The 21,969-nt window shown below is 33.4% G+C and overlaps 1 protein-coding gene across 2 annotated transcripts; it reads right to left on the bottom strand.

The window, feature by feature from the left end:
• Window positions 1-4,365: 4,365 nt before the first annotated feature.
• LOC111392257 (ubiquitin domain-containing protein DSK2b-like) lies at window positions 4,366-12,411 on the bottom strand. Of its 2 annotated transcripts, none has more exons than XM_023017553.1 (8): window positions 12,089-12,411; window positions 8,159-8,923; window positions 7,061-7,269; window positions 6,875-6,988; window positions 6,602-6,657; window positions 5,012-5,040; window positions 4,795-4,884; window positions 4,366-4,699 (listed from the first exon to the last, which is right to left on the bottom strand). In XM_023017553.1, the coding sequence occupies exons 1-8, from the start codon at window positions 12,312-12,314 to the stop codon at window positions 4,551-4,553; spliced, it is 1,638 nt and encodes a 545-aa protein (XP_022873321.1). In that variant the 5' UTR covers window positions 12,315-12,411; the 3' UTR covers window positions 4,366-4,550. The 2 variants fall into 2 exon arrangements, with proteins under 2 accessions (XP_022873321.1, XP_022873320.1); XM_023017552.1 differs by having other exon boundaries at window positions 4,381-4,699; window positions 4,795-4,887.
• Window positions 12,412-21,969: the final 9,558 nt, after the last annotated feature.

The following is a 21,969-nucleotide window of genomic DNA, read 5'->3' as shown; positions in this document are numbered from 1 at the left end:
TTATTTAAAAAAATAAAAAATCGAGTCTGGCTCGAAAAGGCCCAAGCTTTTAGCTCAGATCAAGACTAGAAGTTTTGGTCAAGCAAAAGCTCAGCTAGGCCAGGGCCCAAAATACGCTTGCACAATTTTACTCGAGCCGAGCTCAAGCCTTGAGTTCGGCTCGACTCATTGATATCCCTAGATGACACCAATCTATTGACCTCAAAAAATGCATCAAAAAAATTTGGCCACGTCCCATTTATGGGAGCATCACCTGCACATTCGAACACCCCGTTAAGGGACAAAGCCCATCAGTCGAGAAAAAAAGGTCCAACAACCGTTTGCACTTTGACGATCGAATCGTTAGACGAAATATATAAAGAGTGCAAGAATTTTTTTTTTAGCTCTGTCTTAGCTTTTTCTTTACCTTCTAAGAAAGGTTTAAGACTGTAATTAAAAAGATTTTTATCATATTTAAAAAGACTTAAACAAATTTCCAAAATTAGGATACAAAATAGACAGCTTAATTAAGAGGATTATTTTATCTTTTTAATCATGGAATCCATAATAAAGAGGCTAAAAGCATTAAATATAAATATAGAAAAGATAAAAACTAACTTCTTCCGAATAAATTAATTACTAGGTATTTTCTCTATTAGGCCTTGCCCAAAATAAATAAAGTAAAAGAAGTTTATAAACAAGAAGAAATATGAAAAACTTACTTTATTCTGAAGTCTTCGAATGTACAAAGATGTCTTTGAATTTACAATGATCTCAGATCTTTGAATTTACAATGATCTCAGTTGTTTTTATGAGAGATATTGGTATTTATAGACATTGGTACATTACGTCTATTATTTTGATACTGTGCAATTTTTAAAATGTGTGATCTTCAATTAAAGAAATCTATGCTGTACAACTTTACAAATGTGATCAAAAATTAAAGAAAATGAATCGGTATTGTGCAATCTTTACAGTTGTCTAAGACTTTTTCCGGAAGCTTTGCCTTTATGCTTATTCTTTTTGACTTTCTTTTCTTGATAATTGTCCTTTAGTTATTATTTTTCTACTTTTGTTTTGCGTATCTTCTTCTTTCTCAATTATTGCACCTATTTGTTCATCATTTCTATGTAGGTTTCTTCTAGTTCTAGATCAATTTCATTGTCTTTGCCATCGGATATGTACTCTTCCTCTTCTGTATCTGATTGGGTTTCGATAAATTCTCCATTTGTTTTCTAAAATGCCATCAGATATAACTTTTTTTGCTCAAAATTTGCTATTTTATTTTTTTTCTCTTTCGATTCTTATAGCGAGGTGCTCTTGGCAAAAAAATTCCATTGTTCGACTATGCTACTATTCTGAAATCATTTCTTTGGATTTCCATCATTGTCACAGTTTCTGGGATCCATCTTTTATAATCAATTTGTCTAGTTCTTATTTTAGTATTTGTCTTTGAGGATGGCTCAAATCTTTTGGCCCTTTCATATATTAAAATATGATGATATGCTAGAATTACAATATCATTATTCAAAAGAGGGATCATGGAAATGAATTGAATCATCAAGGGATGGTCTTTTAACTGATCAAGAATCTATTTAAGTTTTTGTGGAAAAAATCTAAAAGATCTGTTTAATATGTGTATAGTATCTATCATATAAAGTTGGATAAAAAAGGTCTTCTTCTTCAAAAATTGTATAATCAAATGAAATTGTGGATAATTGTGTTTAAGAAAGACTAAATTTTTGGTTGATTCATATTTGGGACCTTGTTTAAGAAAATATTCTATTTTCATTGTGATAGTAACTTAAAATTTGAGCAAAATCAATAATTTCTTGTACAGCTGAATTCTTTATAGAATTTCGAACAATGTTTAATTCTTTATAATTGTTTAATTCTAAGATTAATCCTCTATCACTAGCTAATGGTAGTCTACATCCCTCTTCTGTTTGTCATTTTCCTAAACTTTTATAATTTTTAACTTTCTATTCAAAGTCTCATGCAAGGAGAAAATAGCACTTGCCTCCTATATCATATTCTGTATCCATGGGTTCTTTTCTTTTTTTTCGAATTCCTTATCTGTTTCTAACTTAGTTCATTTACTAGCTTCTTCCATCTTAGTTTCTATATTTGCTTGGTCTTTTTTATATTAACATTCTATTTTCTATTTGTCTAGCTTTCCTAAGATTTCTATAATATTCAATGTCTATATATCCAAATTCTTTTTATCATCTTCACCATCTTCATCTAATACATTAATTTTATCTTCACTTTCATAATCTTCTATTGCAAAATATCCACATTCTCATTCATCTTCTTCTTCATTATGCTTTGTCTGTTCTGCTTGGTAATTATAATTTCTGAATCTAATACTTAAAGTTTGGTCACTATTTTTGTACATGATATTGTCTTTTGGCACTAATAATAGTTTTCCTAAAAAAATTCCTAAATTTCAATCTAATCTTGCACTTGTCTCTGAAGAGAATGTCTTTATTGGGATAGCTTTTATACCTTTTGTCTGATTATTTTATAATTCATAATTAGTAGTACTATTTTTCGCTAAGTCTTCTCATGAATCCTGTGAAAATTAATAAATTATCTTCATCTCTTTTCATTTGATATCCTTTGCTTTTGATTCCTATTTTAATGTCTTTATAAAAAAATTTTGTTCTGACTAAATAGTTTGGTGTAAAATATAGTATTCCACCTTTATTATTCATGTATGATTCTATGCTTCCTAATAATCTCTGTTCTATGCCAGTGAATCTATTATCATATAAACATACTAGTACTTTAGCTCCTAAATTTTCCCCATGAAGTCTTTTTACTTCTATTTTTAATAATACTAAATGAGTTTGTAGAAGATTTTTATTGACAATTTCTTTATAAGATTCTTTTTTATTAGCTCTAGGGATATAAATTGATCTTCATGTGTACAAGAAACATATCTTTCACCATAAAGTTGATATATTGAAGATTTATTAAACAAATTTCATTTCTTATATCTAAAGCTTTTACTAACTTTAATTTATTTTGTCGAAAGGTTTCTATTTGTTCTTCTATATTTATAAGGGATTCTAATCTTGTTTCAGATTCTTTCTTTCTACTTAATGTCCTTAGTAAAGGGTTTCCAATTAATTTACTACTACTAGCTACAATTTGCTTTCCTTTATTAAATAGGCTCATTCAATTGAATAGTTGACGCCATGTAATTTATAGGTGTGACAACTGCTAAAACATCTTGTCGGTGTTGATCTGTTGTTTTTTTCATACAATTGCTAGAAATGTCCAAGTTAGTCTTGAGTTGTTAAGAAGCTCATCTCTAGCCAGGAGACTGATAAACCTTGTGCACAGGTGAAAATGAGCGTTGGTAGACAGGAATTGGAGGTGGGAGACGTCCATAAAGTGCCTAGAAGTGGAAGAGAGTCATTCCTGTAGATGCATGGTACGTCGTGGTGTACCAAAACAAGGAAGGTAGGTGCTCGACTTACGCATCCATTGTTTAACGAAACACTATAGGTAATGCTCCAAACAACGGTTCACTACTACTAATTGATTGTTGGTTTGCGGATGATAGGCAGAGCTGAGTTGCAGCTTGGTGCCTGACATTTGAAGAACCCTTACCAGAATTTGCAGATAAAGACTAGAACACGGTCGCTGATGATGACGGAGTTTGATGATCCCTTCAAAGAAATTTTCAGTCATTGTTTTAATTGGCGATATGGTGTTCCTCGCTTTACATCCCTACCAGCAACAATCAGCATTCAAACGCTCTCATCAAAAGTTGTCAGTCAATTCGATGCAATGGAATGCATCTACTTCTACAAAATACAGCTACCAGAGGGAGCTCGCATCCACCGTCTTGCATGTATCATTGCTTAAAAAATTTGTCTAAGACCTTCCAAGGAGCTACCACAATTTACAAATGACGGGACTGTTATCCTAGCACCTCACCAAATTCTTGATATCCGCTGGATCAAACAAGGTGACAGTTTTGTGGAGTAAAGTCTGGTTCAGTGGAAACATCTACCAAAGGAGGAAGCTACATGGGAAATTACAAAGTTGTTGCCAGAACAATTTCCATGCATGGACCTTGAGGACGAGATTCCACTTGGTGGGGTAAGTATTTATAAACCGACATACATGCTCGAAGAGGAACCCAACACCAAATCCCAAGTATTTGGAACATGACTAAGTCTACTAGCTGTTGGAACTGCTGGAGAATAATTAGCATTTAACTTCCGTTTTCTTGCACTTAATCTGCTTTCTGTTAATTGCATAGTCAAGGAAGGAAGCTTTAATTTTGGCATTGTTTCTTAGGCTTTTTTGCCTTGAGAAACTGGGAACATCCATAAAAGTATTTAACTGAGAGGGAGATTGGGCGTCTAATAATCTTTTAGCAAATAAATCCATCAACACAAGTTCAGAGCTCTCACAACAAAGTGTTCACAATATCTTGTTCTCACAACAGAAAATAGTTCTATCGCGTAACTGTCATCTGTAAAGGAAAAGGCGCTGAAGAAATAGTTTTACAAATACTTGGATCTCATAAAAATTATAGGAATAGCACGACACTATTGTCCGGGGTTCCCCAACAGTCGTTCCACTGCTGCATGAACATTTCCAGAAGTCGCACGCAGTGCTCTGATATTCTCTTGGGTGTCAAAGAAACCCATCTCTTGAAGCTGTGATAATTGAGTTGCATAAAGTTCTTCTGGGGGCACTAAAACACAAACATAATAGGATTAATATTTCCAATAACCAGCCATAATAGAAAAAAATAGTATACATTAAATACAAAGGAAGGACATTTTCTACCATTAGGATTGCTTGGGACAGACAAACCGCCAGCTCCAAGTCCACCAAACATATTCATCAGCATCTCCAGCCCCATGTTATTTTGTGTTCCTGCTATTGGGAATGCAAATAAAACAGTTGCATTGACATAAGAAACTATAGACATGAAATTAAAAACAATCCTCCCTATCATTCATCCGTGTATAGCTTTTCAATTTCCAATTTTGTTGCTACATACCTGTACCATGATTTGCCTGAGTTCTTTCTCTGAAACAGAAAAATTAAGCGGAAAGATTTATTAGAATGCATACAGGGTCCCAGTTAGATTACAACAGGAAAAATGAAATTTCGTATCAAGTGTCAAAAAGCAATAGTAACATCCACGTCTAATTAATATATTATGAAAGGGATGTAGAAAACAAGTCACAAGTATACAGGATCTTTTTATTTTATTACAAGTCAAAAATGCTGGTTTAAAAGCCAATGGGCTCAATAACAAAAAGAGGCTTATGTCAGTCCCTATAACACTAGAAAGCCCCCAACATAAGAAGAGACAACTTCTCCATTCTAAACATATGTACTGTGACTGAGTACATAATAGTCATCAGGTTTCTCGATATGCCAGTTATCAACTATTCCAACAGCATGATCCTCATTAACCATGATATCAAAAACTGAAGATTAGGTTGTGGTTTGAAAATGTGTCTGCTGGTGAAACATAAAAAGAGCTTTATTGCCAATACAGGACCTCCACAGCAGCAGTATAAATCAACTAACTATATTTGTACTTCGGGAAGCGAGGATGGTGGAAGAATTCATTTTTAGTATGGTGACAAAATTTCATCCCATGAATTCATAACACATAGGTGATTGACTTCCACTTATTTGTTTTCACAAATGCTGATGAAAGCATTAATCATTGTAAAATATACATAAGCACATCTTGTGTAAAATATACATAAGCACATCTGGATCTGGGCATACAAGAAATTGGCATTACCAATGCAAATAAGAGAAATCAAATGACCTCTCAAACCTTGTCTGATCAAACTAAAGGCAAACAATATCCAAAAACAGTATCTACCGATCAACCACATAATCTCCATTTTCGGCAACTGTTGAGGCCCTTAAACCAGTTAGGCCTATGTTTTTCATAACTAGCCTCAAGCATGGTAAAGGAGGGTTTAGTAGGTTGACAAACGTAAAATTTTTCAAACATTAGGACACGAATATTCATTGGGAACTAACTTAGAATATCATTGTCAAAGTCCTTCGAGCAGAAAGCTCATATATGAAATATAGAGATTAGACTCCCAACACATCATCAGAAAGCAAGAGCTACTACTTAGCCCTTGTTTAAGACCCCTTTTTTGGGGGAAAAAAGTTGGAATAGTGATTTTTTTGGAGAATGTATGGTTAAAAAATTGGGAAAAGTTTTGGTTTACATGTAAAAATTTTTATGGGGGAATGTGTGGTTGAAAATGAATTTTGGAAAAATGAGTTTTGAGAAAAATAGAGCTCAAACAGGGGCTTAAACTAACTTTCATCGAGGTGGACTGAGGAAAAAGACGAGAAGAACTTTAGCACAACTAACGTTGGTGGCAAAGCAAGAACTGCCATGATATTTCATTATCTTTGCTATCAAGGGGTGGAAAAAAAGGATATGCCACTTGAAATATAAAGACCTCATCTAAATCTTGTGAACCATTGATGTGACTCCTTATAGATTGAACCGTGTATTTGATATATTTAGTAACCAACTTTTGTTGTAATATAAAAAACATATCTAAAATAACAGGTAAGCGAGAAGCAATTATTTCTCACTCACGGTGTTGACTGCTGCTGACCAAGCTGAGACAGTTGCTGCTGCAGAGCCATCATTTGCTGAAATAATAAAATTGACAAGGTGCTAAGAGAAAAGGCGGAGTGGTAAATGATCTCAACAAAGTATTTTCTAGCTACTTATCAAAGAAGTATCTAGCTAAAAATGGAAGGCACAGAATCAGATCTATTAGACTAATCAATCCATTAACTGAAGAAAAGGGACGAGTCGTCCAACTAGGCAGAGAAAGGGGTAGGAAAACCGTCTACAGAGTTCTACCTGCATTGTCTCAGGTGAGGTCAAGTGGCGAAGAATTTCAGGGTTTTGCATCATTTCTCTCAGTTGAGGGTTCATATCAAGCATGCTGCGTAGCTGAGGATTGAAGCCCAGGATCTGCAAGCAAAGTTATGATTTAGGAATAATTTAGAGTGAGAGCTATAATACTCAATATAGTCCTATTAGTACTTGATCCATATACTGAGGGTTGGAAAACAAGCTTTGCATCATCTGGGTCATGGCTGGATTTTGCAAAAATTGACTGAAGGCAGAGGGATCCGACATGCCAGCCATACGCTCCAATTCAGGAAGCCCAAGCCCTCCTAAACCGGCCACACCAGGTGGCCTTGCATCGCTAGCAGGATTAGCTCTCGTAGCATTATTTGTTTGAGAACCTCCTGAAATTTTATATTTGTGTAAGAGTTCCAGATAAATATTTTGTTACAGTTGAATGAAAAGGGGATAACCTAGGGACCAGAAACAAATGAGAGATGATTAGCATGGCCTTGATTGACATCTAGCTTAAAAAAGAATGGGAAGTTGTGTAATACTTGTTTTCAATAAGTTGTGTTTGTACAACAAAGAGTGAACATAGCAGTAACTAAAGGTTAGAATATGCAAATTCATGGATGGACCATTTTACTGTGAGCATCAAACAATCATTATGAAGACTAGAACAGAGAGCTAAGAGATGAATGTTTCCAACTAGATCAGAACAATGTTGGATACTCAGTATGGAGGAAATGTGAAATTAAAAGGAAGAGAACAGGAGAAAGCATAGGGAGAGCTGAAATGAAATTGCATTATTCGATAAAAAAGAGAATGCAACGAGAAAGTGGTAATTCAATTACCATGCATACTTCGCATTTTCAAGGCCAGCCAAACAGGAGGATTATGAGGTAAAGGACCAGCAAAAAACCAAATTAACATAAATCAACTTTGAAACATGAGATAAATAGGGAATGGCAGTAAAATACAAAAAGGAACAATTTTACACTTCTTTCCTTTCAATCTCTCTCTTCTTTTCCATTCCTCCACCACATGTTACAGGACAGAAAGAATAGTTTCCGAGGAAAACCTATCAAACCATCCTCCATCCATCTACTGTGAGAAACAAAAAACAACAGCCAACCCTCTTCCCGAACCAGACATGGCCTTCAATAACATTCCCCGAATTGTATAAATATCTATAAGAACTAGTTATGCAAAATACTAACAGAATAGTTATTATCAAGCAACACAAATGATAACATTACTGTCTGCTTAACTCAAAAGATCTAATCTTACCTCCAGCATTAGTCCATGGGTTGGGAAGTGGATTAGCATTTGGCACAGAATCCCCTGAGGCCATTTCGGAGCCAGCGGTAGAAGGATTAGATCCATCTCTGGTTTGGGCACCAGTGCCCTGGTTACCCAATAGAGCAGCGAATGGGTTTGATGCCGTATCATTTGCCGTGCCTCCACCCATCGTCGTTGCATTCAAGAAGGGCTCTTGGACATTTTCATACATACGTCTGAGCATGTTAAATCCCTCGGGAGAAGATTCAATATTGCTCATTGCCCTGTCCGTGTTCCGCATCATCTCACGCATTAGCTCAGGGTTCCTGGCAGCTTCTAATGTCTGCCGAAGGATGCCAGGATCATTAAGAATATGACCAAGTTCAGGGTTCCGGTCAATAATATCTCGCATTTGAGGATTATTCATTATTAAGCTGCGCATGATCTCAGGGTTGTTCATTATACTTTGAATCGCTGGCGTGTTCATTATCTCTCTCATCATGTTAGGATTCTGGGTTAGTTGGTGTTGCATCTGTTCAAACTCAGGAAGTCCAGCTCCTAACAACCCAGATGCTCCAGTGCCACCAAGTGCATCCAAACCAAGCCCTGGAAACATAGAAGCCCCTAAATCAGCACCCCCTACATTGGGAGTAGCACCTTGTGTGGCGCCAGAATTATTCGCATTTTCAGCACTTGCAGCAGCGCCAGCTGAGGGCTGTGAGGCAGCTGGAGCAGAACCACGCACCATATGAACCGTGTGATCTGCCTGCAAACCTTCATGAAATTAACAGAACAACAGTTAAAAGAACATCCTCAGAGGAAAGGAAAGGGGAGAATTTCAACGATTTCACTCCTAGAGTACAAAACCCTTTCCTAGTTTGATCAGGTGTCCAATACAACATCTAGGTGAACACAAATGCAAATAATCAAGCAACAAAAGAACTTTTAAGACCTGGATTTCGAATGCGACTTTTAGTCTCGATTATAAGTCTACATCCAACAGCAATTAACTAACCAACAATAGGAAACAAGCTTTGACGATGTTATTAGTATTTAGTTTACGACACACTGACAAACATCAGTCCTCGAATCGTGAATCCTAAATAGGTAATTAAAAAGAATCACATTCACCAAAAATGAAGAATAGAATGTATTCATGATGACCTACTCAAATACAGAATGCAAAAATGATCTTATCAATCGTGAACTTCTAATGGAATCAACTGGGCTGATTCAACCAGTACCCAATTAGGTAAGGCTACTAAACGCTAAAACTGAATTCAAGAATGAGTAATACCTTATAGAATGAAGTCAGTCAGAAGTAATATTTAGCCAATAAGGATTCGACTTGGAATAGACCAATAGACTCAGATCTCAATAGCCTTTTAAGTATATTACTGGCACCTACTAGTGAAATCAAAAAGACTCTACACCCCAGGGCCACAAACATATATATTGCTGGCACCTTTATACCAGCAAAATTGTGAAGACTCTCCACCCCAGGGTCACAGAATGAATAACACGATACAATTCATGCACATAGTGCAAACCTACCTCCAAAAGAAAGTGATTGGTTGTTCTTGGGCCCCATGTAATTAATGATGAAGTACAGTTCAACTGATCGAAGTTCTAATCAAGAACGGTTCAAGAGGTAGCATACAATACCAAAACACTTACAGATACCTAAGAAGCACGGACATACCAACACGTGATTTTTAAAAAAAAGTAGGTCGTGGTCATGTAAGGGATACAGCGCTGTAAATTCTTTAAAATTGTATATTTGCATGGTATATCTTTATTTTTAAATTTTCAATAAAATTAACTCATTTTTTAGTTATGATTTATGTTGGTAAAATCTTTTAAATTATAGTAATTGTTATTTGCAATATTAGAATGTTTTCTAATTAAATATATTAATACTGCCATAGGAAGAAAAAATCCATGTTGTAGAGGTAAAAAAGTTCGACAAGAAGTTCATAGGATTCGTATTATTTAACATTTTTAGACGAATATTCTAAAAATTACAAATTTCTTCAACTTTTTAGAGTCTCCTGTGGAGTGTCAGGATACATCACCCTAGTAGGAGTGTATAGACAAGTACAATTTCCCTTATCATGATTCAATTGATTTCATCTGGTCACTAAATGTAGCATCTGCAATGCAATAAATAACCAGCAATTGGAATCTATATTCAAATTGCCAATTAGTAGGGGGGTGGCTACCGATGGTAATTCTTTTCTCTCTCTCTCTCTTCCTCAGGTACAATTTTCTTTATCATGATCTAACTGAACTTCATTTGATCACGAAATGTAGAATCTCCAAGGAAATAAACAATCAGCAATTGGAATCTCTATTCAAATTGCCAATTAACAGGGGTGGCTACTTCTGTTAATTTCTATTTTTCTATCTCTCTCTCTTTTTCTTTCTCTCCCACCCCCCACCCGCTCCTCCCCTCTCTATGGTAATTCTAGTTCTATATTTGTTAAAAAAATTTAACTCTACACAGTGATACAGGAGTGAGGAACAAAATAGAAGTGAAGTAAATTTCAGAGGTTTAAACTCCAAAATGAGTCTTTTTAGGTACACAGTTAAGTGCCATCAAATATAAACATACTGGATAAGAACTCTATAGTGCACGAGAAATACACGTAAATCGAAAATTTTTCTTTCTTTTTCAACCACTCATTTTTCAAAAAACACTATTCTATACATTAAATTTTCCCCGTAATGGGGGCCAAACAGGGGCTTAAACTCCAAAATGAGTCTTTTTAGGTACACAGTTAAGTGCCATCAAATATAAACATACTGGATAAGAACTCTATAGTGCACGAGAAACGGTCCTAGCAATCTCACAGTATCGATCACAAAACATAAGAACATAAAAACAAAAGATTAATATTATATCACACAGACAAAGTATTTATCTGACAGATGTCCATTTCAGGTATCTTCAGTATTGAAACCTTTACTAAGATCTTAATACATTATAAATACCCTAAAGCAAATTAATTCGTGTTCTCCACAGGAAGAAGACTAACTTTAGCTTTTATCCAATTGGCAATATATTCTTAAGTCGACAAAACCTATTAACATTTTACTGCTAATATTTATAACTATTAAGGCTGTAATGCAACATGTACACGTCTTATGGATCTAGTATCTAGATTTATGTGACCAAAAATAATGATGTCCATTGTGTCCGCTGGACTTTAAAACAATATTCTCATTTTCAAAATTTAACCTTGCCAAATGTCTATCGCTTTACTGTTTTCAATGATTATACTTAAATCTTTCAGCTTCCATTATTTAAAACATATACATACTTTATCTTCACTTAGTACTTTCTCCCATCAATATAAAATTCATGTCCTATTAAAAGCAATCATTCGTAGAAAACAAAACAAAACAAAACAAACAAAGCTTTCATTCTCAGTAAACTTGAGTCTGTCGCCTGAATCCCTATTTAACAGGCCATTCAATTCGATGCTACGTCTTTCAAATGACCCAATGAAATCATTTTTAACAATTAAGCCTTGTTAATCATTTCTGTATTTTCAATTATGAAACGCATTTTGTGCCGACGTTTTGCTGCCAGTTGATCTTAGGAGTATGCAATAAACTACAAGGGGAAGGGCCAAGATCATCAATCTGACCACCAAAGCAGAAAGAAAGAAAAGCCAAGCTAGATAAAAGGACCCGATCATAGAAACCCATTTAGATGATGATTAGATCATCTGCGGGAACCCCAAAAGAAGCCAAAAAACTACTGAACATTTCCCAAAGCTATCATCAAAACAGTTTAAATTTCAAAGGGTTCATTCTTTCATATTTTTCAATTATTTTAAAACCATATCCTCTTAAAAATACACGATCCAACAAAAGAACGGGATAATGGAACAAAATCATCATCAACGAAAAACACAAAATTAATTGGCATACCATAGCTAACTAGGGTTTGGTCGTCCTTTAAGATCCGACCTTTGTAAATCAAACGCTGCTGTTCAGCTGGAACGTCGCAATTCTGCGCCAGAACTGCCTTGAAATCCCCCACAGTCGATTCGAGGCTCATCCGTACGGAGAATTTCGAGCCGTTGGAGCATCGGATATTCACATTCACCTGGTCGCCACCACTCACAGTCACGGTTGAATCACCCTCGGCACCCATTGAATCTTTACAATTTAACAAACAAACGATCTATCTATCAATCTATGAGTCAATAAAACCCAAACCCTAGAAATAATTCTGCAATCGCTGTATAAATAAAATAATAAAATAAACTTTTATTTATGGATTGTCGTATAAGGTAAATTTATTAGGATTTAGATAGAATGACAATTATACTTCTACAATCCTAAAATTTATTATTGTTGTACCTTGATTCTGTCCTATAAATACAGAGTTTTGGTTCTTAGTAAAACAAACACAAGTCCATTGATTTCTTTCTATTCCCTTCTCTTTTCTTCATTTTTATAACACGTTATCAACATAATAACTTAATTTTTCAAAGTTTAGTAAAAATAATATTCTTTATAGGCATGAATATTTATCACGTGTACCAAAATTAATTTGGTAGCTTGTGAAATATTTCAATATATATATATGCATCATTACGAGGTTGTTTGTTCTTTTTTACTTTTCATCCGCAAGCATATTAATTCTAATTCACATTTGTATGTGTAATTTGAACACATATTAATTTATTTTTTTATTCATACACGATCATTTTTTCCACATATTATTCAGTATTGATTCTGTCTTTTGAATATGTTACATATTAGCTCTATCTTTAATTTCTATATATACGAAACTCATATGCATGTTTAGTATCTTTTACATATTGGTCAAAGATTTAGTCAATAAATGATTTAGCTAATTTTGTTAACTTCTATATATGGAGATTCATTTTCCTAATTCATGTTTGGTAATTGATTTTTCTATATAAATTCATAATATGTCTATATGGTAATTAAATATCTTTAGATATTATTCTATGAACTTTAAATTAAGAATTTATCATCTTATTGTTCCAAAAGTAGCACAACATTATAATTAATATTCCAAAAGAATATTAATTGTATATCTATCTATTATAAATAGTTCGTTATTATTCCTGGAGTAATATAACATTATTAATATTCTAGAAAAATATTACTTGTTTATAAAAAGCATGATATTACAAGTTTAATATTCCAAAAGAATATTGATTCAATACTTTTGAAGAAACATAATTTAAAATTATAATTATTTTAAACGAATATAATATTGATGTTCTCGAAAAAAACACAACACATGTTATATAAATATTCCATATTTCATTGTTACTCATGTAAGGCACAAATTTTATTATTTAGCCTGAAAGATAGAACAAATCCTTAATGTTAGTATTCCAGAAGAATATTGTATATATACTCTTAAAAGATTATATGTCTGTTGTGTGCCCGATAAAAGCACAACTTAAAATAAAATAAAAATTGTGTGGGTGTTTTTGAGGAAACACGATATTATTAATATTTTTAAAAAATAGATATTATAATTTCAATATTCTTGAAGAATATTGATCGATTCTATATAAATGACTAAATAAATTTCTCTATTTATTTACGTGTCTATTCTTTTGTATACGTATTTAAATATTGATGTTCTGATTAAATTTTATTGCTCTTAAAGAGCATAATGATATAAGATCTAATAAAAAATTATGTTTTTACTCCTAAAAAGTAAATTCTTACATAATTATTACTGTAAACAATAATATGCTATTGCTCCCGAAAAGCATGACATTAAATTTTTTCATATTTTAGAATAATATTGATATATTATTCTTGAAGAAGTAATAGTAAAATATAACGTGATCTTAAAATAGCACATTATAATTTTCATTAATATTCTAATTAAATCTTACTTGCTCTCGAAAAGTATAATTATATATAATCTAATGTAAATTATATTTTTACACTCGAAGAATAAATTATTGTATAATTTATTATAATAATATTTGATTGCATGCGAAGAGCTTGAATTATAATGTTCAATATTCCGGAAGAATATTGACATATTGTTTTTGAATAAGCAATAATAATTAAAAAAATATAACGTACTTTTAAAGCAGCACAGATTTCGAAAAATACATTATTTTGAATTCATGTTTATCCCTGAAAAAAAAATGTAACTAATATCGTTAGAACATTAATTAGTTTAACCACTTGAACGATATATAATTATATAATATTTAATCATATTCTTCGAGATTAAATAATTGAATTATATATTATATTGAACCAGAAGTTCAATTTGATTTTACTATTTGGCATAACCAATTTGACTATCACTAGATCAATAATGTGCAAAATTAAAATTTTTTAATGGATATTAAATGAAGAATTAGAAGATTTTTCAATCCAATGAATTTCTAATATTATTTGTTCTCTTTTTCGACAATCGATCATTAAACATCACTAGCTAAAATAGGGATTAAGTTTTGATATTATAATTTGAGTACAATTTTCTTCTCTTAAATTTCTATGCTAAATTTCATTTTCTATAATTCGTCTCAGACTCATCAAATTTTCCGACAAATTGATACCAAATATTCTTTTACAATACTTATAAGGTATTTTAGATAACGTGCAATGTATGTTTAACTTTGACCAGTTCTTTACAAACGGGACGGGTTTAATAAATTGTAGTTCGTGGAGGTCAACTCAAAAAGATAACAATACATTGATAGCCATACGCTTAAGGCATAAATAGCCTATAAAAGGTAATCTCGCTTCCTTAATTATACTTGTGCGCCTAGAAATTTCTCTTTACATATTTCGAACTCAAATATTGACGTTCACGCAAAATGCGCATAACTTGTTAAAAACCAATCAAAATTTAATAACAAAAGAAATGAGTCCACAAAGAGAAGAATTGAGGACGGGAAAAATCACATTAACTCATATTAATTTTAATTGGATTCTATAAGATTTGTTTTGATTTTTTGATACAATTAGGGTGCATTTGATTGTAAGTATGAAATTTGCATGAAAAGAAGATGAATCCTAAGTAATTCAATTGCCTAAAACTTATTTGTACGGAAATTAGTAATTAATTGTATTTGATTGATTTGGTTTTCCACCTAAAAAATATTACACCTGTCCATTTTTTATTAGTAGGTAGATGATTGAGAGTGAATAGATAATAGAGCTCGTGTGTGTGTGTGTGTGTGTGTGATAACTTGAAAAATAAAAACAACTTTTCCCTAAAAAAAATACTTTCCCTATTTTTGAAGAAATATATGGTCATTTCGCTGAAAGTTGGAAAACATCTTCATGGAAAAAATTATTAATCAACCAATCCAAAAGTATGAATTTAATTGGAAAAATCACATTTTTCATGAAAATAAAGCCAATCAAGCACACTCATAATTTATTAGGAGTTTGTTTCTTTCTTAACTTCTTAGTTTATTTGCTTTATAAATAGAAGGGCTTCTTCAATGTAATAAACAACATGATTATATTTAAAACTTATATTCAACCTATAATTCTATATATTTATTCCTATCTGGATCTCTATCACTTCTTTCCAACTAAGAGAACTTAACTCTGCGTGAGGTAGACTGGAACTTCATAGTCAAGAAGGTTGATCTTTTGTCTTGACCAAATATCAAAATTGAATCCTGAACATGTGGCTGAATTTACTCTAAGAAGAACGATTTTTCTTGTGAACCAAATATTTGAATTGATTGATTGATGATAAGTAAAGCAGTAGAATATCACACCTTGGAGGGAAAGTCATATCGAAGGCAACAGTAAAGTCACACAATGGATTAGGAAAGAACGACTTCAGCATGCAATTGATGACAAGTGGACAGTTTGACTCGGGTGGTAGCACTATAGATAATTCTTCATCCTTGCTATTCAAATATTCAATTGGCTCAACAATGAAAACTTCATTATCTTCCTTAAGAGGAACGGAACTAGACTCGAAAGGTAACAGTTTGGACCGAGATATTATACCTAGTTTATGACGGGCTTGACGAAGATGGAAAAACTTCTCCCATAGGTTGGCTAATCGATAAGCTTTATTAAAGGTTTGGGGTGCAAGAATGTCATGATGTATGATTTCAAGATTCAAACCCTTAGAAACCTAGATACTGTAATGTTGGGAGCTTCAAAATATCACAACTGTGCAATAATTTTAAAAAATTGTATTAGATATTCTTAACTATGGATGTACCTTGTTTACTGTTTAAAACAATTGGGCTACCAATTGAGATCGATAGTACACTGGAGCTCGTTTGTTGCTTAGTATTCGTTTCATTTCATCTGGCGAAGTGATAAGACGTTAATCTAGGATATCAATGTTATGCAAGAAAGAATTCATATAATGCTTAGCAGATTTGACAAGTGCCATATTAACATGTTAAAGACGACAAGAGTCATCTAAGTTGTGAAATTCAAGGAGTTTTTCAAAACTATTAAGCTAATATGAAAATGAGTTAGGTTCAGTGAGACCTTCGAAGTCCCATAGTTGAAATGCAATATGCCTAGAAGGAAAATGTATGTCGCTAACAAATTTTCTAGGCTGAGTATAACTGTGTGGATAAGTGCAAAGGGATGATACATGACTGTGACATTGACCGAAGGACATGTTGTTCGTGCAAAAATTATCGGTGGATGAGGTACTTATGACATTACTTATTTATTAATTAAATGAGTATAATGAGTGTACTAAACATGAACTAATTTTAAAACTCACTCATCTCCTCGAAAATTCCTTCTTTTGGTTAAATTTTTCTCCCAAAAATCTCGATTTTTCTTCACAACTCAAAACGGCTTTTCACCACCTCCAAAATTTTTCAAAATACATTTTAAAATGTGCGGGGCACCTGTATGCCATGAAGTTGGTTCCCAAGATGACTTTCAAACATAAAAATACCTATTGATCTAGAAAATTTTAGGAAACATCTTTTTGCCTTAAAATACATGATTTTCATACCGAATCGACTAAGTAAAACTTCAACACCTCCAAACTCATGTACGATGCCTTTAAACCTAGTCTGGACCATGCATATACTATTTATGACCTATATGAATGTTGGACGACCTAATATTACCAAAAACTAACTAAAGTAAAAAAAAAAAAAAACCCTAATCTAATGCATAAAGCGGAATAAATAAAAGGGAAGAAACGTTGGGGTTGCCTCCCAACAAGCAATTGTATATAGTCTATAGCTCAACTTTACAGTAGTTGATTCACTCTGATTTTACAAGATGAATGGTAAACTTTTCTTTTGAAAATTTTCCACTCAAATATGGCTTTATTCACTATCCATTAACTTTAGATGTCCCCCTTGCTTTCATGAGTGATCGTGACAGCCCTATATGGAAACATCTTGGTAATTGTATATGGTCTCGACCACCTTGACCTTAACTTACTCGAAAAAAGCTTGAGCCTTGAATTGTATAGTAAGATTTGTTGTCCCACCTCAAACTTTCTTCTTTGAATTTGCTTGTCGTGCCACTTTTTGGTGCTCTCCTTGTAAAGCTCTCGTTCTCATAAGCTTACAGTCAAATCTCATCCATTTCATTTAGTTAAGTAATCTCTTTTCACTGACTATCTTCAAATCAAAATTTAGATTTCTGACTACCTAGTAATTTCGGTGCTCCAATTTAACTAGCAAATGCACGCTTTTCCAAAAACTAGACGATAAGGAGACATGCTTATAGGGGTTTTGAATCCTGTTCTATAGGCCTACAAAGTGTTGTCAAGCTTCCTAGACCAATCTTTTCTCGAAGAACTTACTGTGACCTCAAGTATAAGTTTCAACTTCTAATTGGATATTTCAACTTGCCCACTGGTCTGAGGATGATAAGGGGTAGCTATACGATGCCAAACACCATATTTAGCCAACAATGACTCAAATTAAAGATTACAAAAGTGTTTACTACCATCACTTACGATAGCTCGTGGAGTGCCATAACAAGTGGAAATGTACTTTTTCAAGAACCTAATCACCGCCTTCGCATCGTTGGTTGGTAATGCCACTGCTTCCACCCATTGGGAGATATAGTCAATTGCAACTAGGAAGTACTGATTCGAGAAATGATGGAGAAATTGGCCCCATAAAGTAAATCATGCATACACGAAAAAGCTCCACCTCAAGAATGCTATTTAGAGGCTTCTCATTCCTTCTCGAGATATTTTTCATGTGCTGGCATCTATTATACCTCTTCAAAACTTATGAACATCCCGAAAATTGAAGGCCAATGGAAACAAAACTGAAGAATTTTTGCGATTGTCTTTGACGCACCAAAGTGTCCTGCATATGTAGATAAGTGACATTGCTCAAGTATCTGAGACACTTTCTCCTTAGGAACACATCGTCGAGTAAGCACCTTGCCTGTAGAGAATGGGATCCTCCCAAAAATAAAATTTCAAGCCGAATTTTTTCCTTTGATGACTTGAATAATTTGGTGGAGTGACGGACTTGCCCAAATAGTTCACAATATCAGCATACCATGGTGTTTCTTCACAATAAACATTTGCTCATCTAGAAAAATCTCATTTATCTCCATTGACTCCTACTCTCCAAGCTCAAGTCGAGATAAGTGGTCGGCTACCAAATTTTCACTTCACTTCACATCTTTAATCTCCAAATCAAACTCTTACAAGAGTAATATCCAACGATTAGTCTTGATTTGGCATCCTTCTTTGTCATCAAGTACTTTAAGGCAACATGATTGGTGTAAACTATGGCCTTTGATCCCACAAAATATGATCGAAATTTATCAAAAGCATAGACCACGACTAGAAGCTTCTTCTCAGTAGCGGCATAGTTAAGCTATGCATCATTCAAGATTTTGCTCGCAATTTTTTGCTCGCATAGTAAATCACATAGAATATTTTGCTCTTGCGCAGTTCCAATACGGCCCTCCACTGCAGAGTTACTTACATCACACATTAACTCGAATACAAACTCCAATCTGGTACAAAGATTAGCTATTTTTTTAGAGAGTTAAAAGCCAATAAACATTCCTTAGAGAAGTTAAAAGTGACATCTTTAATAGCAAATTGCACCAAAGCTTCGTGATTTTTGAGAAATCCTTAATGAAGTGTCAATAAAACCTAGCGTGCCAAAAGAAGCCGTGAACACCCTAATGTACATGGCTGTAGTTTCTCAATAACCTAAATGTTTTCTTTATCCATCTCAATCCCATTAGCTAAAATACAATGTCATAACACAATGCCCTCATCTACCATGAAGTTACATTTCTTCTAGTTCAGTACCAAGTTTGTTTCCTAGCACTACTACAAGACCAAGTTCAAATACTATAAGCACTAATCAAAGGAAGACCTAGACACCGAGAAGTCATCCATGAAGACTTCTATGAATTTTTCCACCATTTCAAAGACAATAGCCATCATGCAATGATGAAAAGTAGCAGGAGAATTGCATAAATGGAATTGCATCCTATGGTAAGCAAATGTACTATCGGGATGAGTAAAAGTGGTCTTCTCATGATCATCGGGAGTTATTGGGATCTGATTATATTTGGAATATCCATTAAGCGAGCTGTAATAAAAATGCCTTGCTAGCCTTTCCAACATTTGATTGATAAATAGAAGGGAAAAGTGATCTTTCCAAATAGTAACATTTAGTTTGTGATAATCAACGCAAACTCTCCATTCTGTGATGGTCTTGGTGAGAATTAATTCATTTTTTTCATTTTGAATCACCGTAATATCACCCTTCATCAGTATAACCTGAATTGGACTAATCCATACACTGTCTCATATTGAGCAAATATACCTACACCTAAAAGCTTAGATACCACTGTTCTGACCATCTCTTTCATATTCGGATATAGCCTCCACTGACCGTCTATACTTGGCCGAAAATTCTCTTCCTTAAGAATCTTATGCATGCAAAGTGAATGGTTGATCCCTTTAATATCTATAATAGACCATCCAACAGTTGTCTTATTATCTCTAAATACTTGAAGTAGTTTCTCCTCATCCACATCTCTAACTGAATTTGAAATAGTGACTAAAAGTGCGAACAACTCTCCCAAATAAGTATAGTGGAGATAAGGTGGTAGTTACTTGAGCTCTAATTTAAGAGGTTACTGAATAGATGGTCATAGCTCTGTATGACATATTCCCAACTCTTCAAAATTTCATTTTTTGCGTGTATGGTGGGTTAGTCTCCATAAACCTTGCACATGCTTCAATCTCACTAAAATAAATGTGAGTGGATTGAAAATGTACAATGCATGCCTCATACACATCCAACGGATTATGTAACTTAAATGTCTCTTAAACCTCCTTCTCAATCACATCAATTTGAAAGCAGCTATCTAACTCAGTAGGAATTTTCTTAGCTTTGAAGACATTGAATGAAATATGATGCTCACCAAGCCTCAAAATTAGTTAACCCTTCTGAACATCAATAATAGGTCTCCCTGTAGCTAGGAATGGTAAACCTAATATGTGTGGAGCATCATTGTCTTATCCATGTCTGGAATGGAAAATTTTGCTAGGAAGATGAATTTCTCTACTTTAATTAGCACGTCTTCAGTTATCTTTCTTGGATGAGTAAATGATCAATTAGTTAGCTATAGAGCTACCGTGGTCTCTCCCAATCCATGTTTCCTGAAAACAGAAAGTAACATCAAATTAATACTTGCACCCAAATCACAGAGTGCTTAATCAAAATAACAATCTCCTATAGTGCAAAGTACATTAAAGCTCCCTAGGTTTTTAAATTTTTTAGGTAGCTTTTTCTAAATTCTAGCGTTACACTTGATCGTTTGATTTCCTGCAAGTGAACTGGATTATGAAAAAGTGATAAAGTAGTAAATAGAATGTTGAACTCATGAGAACTATGTACTTAATCTAGTATTAATTATTTTCAACTTTAATTGAATAGCCAAAATGGTTTGGATATTTATACTAAATGATCTAATTATATTAACTAAGCTAATTAGGAAGGTTTGTGTCAAATATGTTAGATGAAATGCTAAGATGTCGAATAGCTCTTGTTATTCCATTTTTAGTATAGCAATTAAAGTGACAATTTGAAATCATTCATATAGGTCAATGTCCCTAATATTTAAAAGCCTCTCTTCATAGTGATCAAATCTATTCTCCTCACGTGACACTTCTATCTCTCGATAAAAAATGCAACCATAATAAATGCATTAACAAGTACTAGAATATCTATTGACACCATATAAAGTATAGATGTATATTTCTAACCTCTATCGAACTTTGCAATATTTATTATATTGTGTTTAAGTCCTATTATCTCTTTCGATAATAATAAAATCCACTAACAATTCAATTGGTGATCAAGCAATTGAAAAGAACGATAAAAATTATAATAAACATCCACAAATCAAACCAAATTAAAGTCAAAATAATTAATTGAAAAATAAAATTTTATAAAAGGGCTCATCTCATCCTAGTAATGTATAAAGCTTAACATATCGAAATTACAAGAAATCATATTTAAGTAGAGATGCATAACCCGGATTTTTGATAAATTGAGAAAATAGAGATGAATCTTGAAATTTTGAATCCCTTCAATGATTTCTTGATCAATCTCTACTTGCGCCTTTTCTTCTTTGCCCAAAAATCAAGTTTGAACATTCACTTGATTGAATATTTGCAAGCCCCCTTTCAATTCACAAAAACTATGAATTTGCCTCTCATTTGGTCTATGAATTGATGGAATATTGAAGTATAATATGTATATGAGAGTTCTTTTTATATTGGCCACCCATGTTTTGTATTTATAGAGTTGAAATTAGGTCAAAATTTGTGCAAGAAA

This window comes from Olea europaea, unplaced genomic scaffold (assembly GCF_002742605.1).
Source record: "Olea europaea var. sylvestris unplaced genomic scaffold, O_europaea_v1 scaffold908, whole genome shotgun sequence".
Classification (NCBI taxonomy): domain Eukaryota; kingdom Viridiplantae; phylum Streptophyta; class Magnoliopsida; order Lamiales; family Oleaceae; genus Olea; species Olea europaea.
This window is presented reverse-complemented; position numbering and strand designations above follow the sequence as displayed.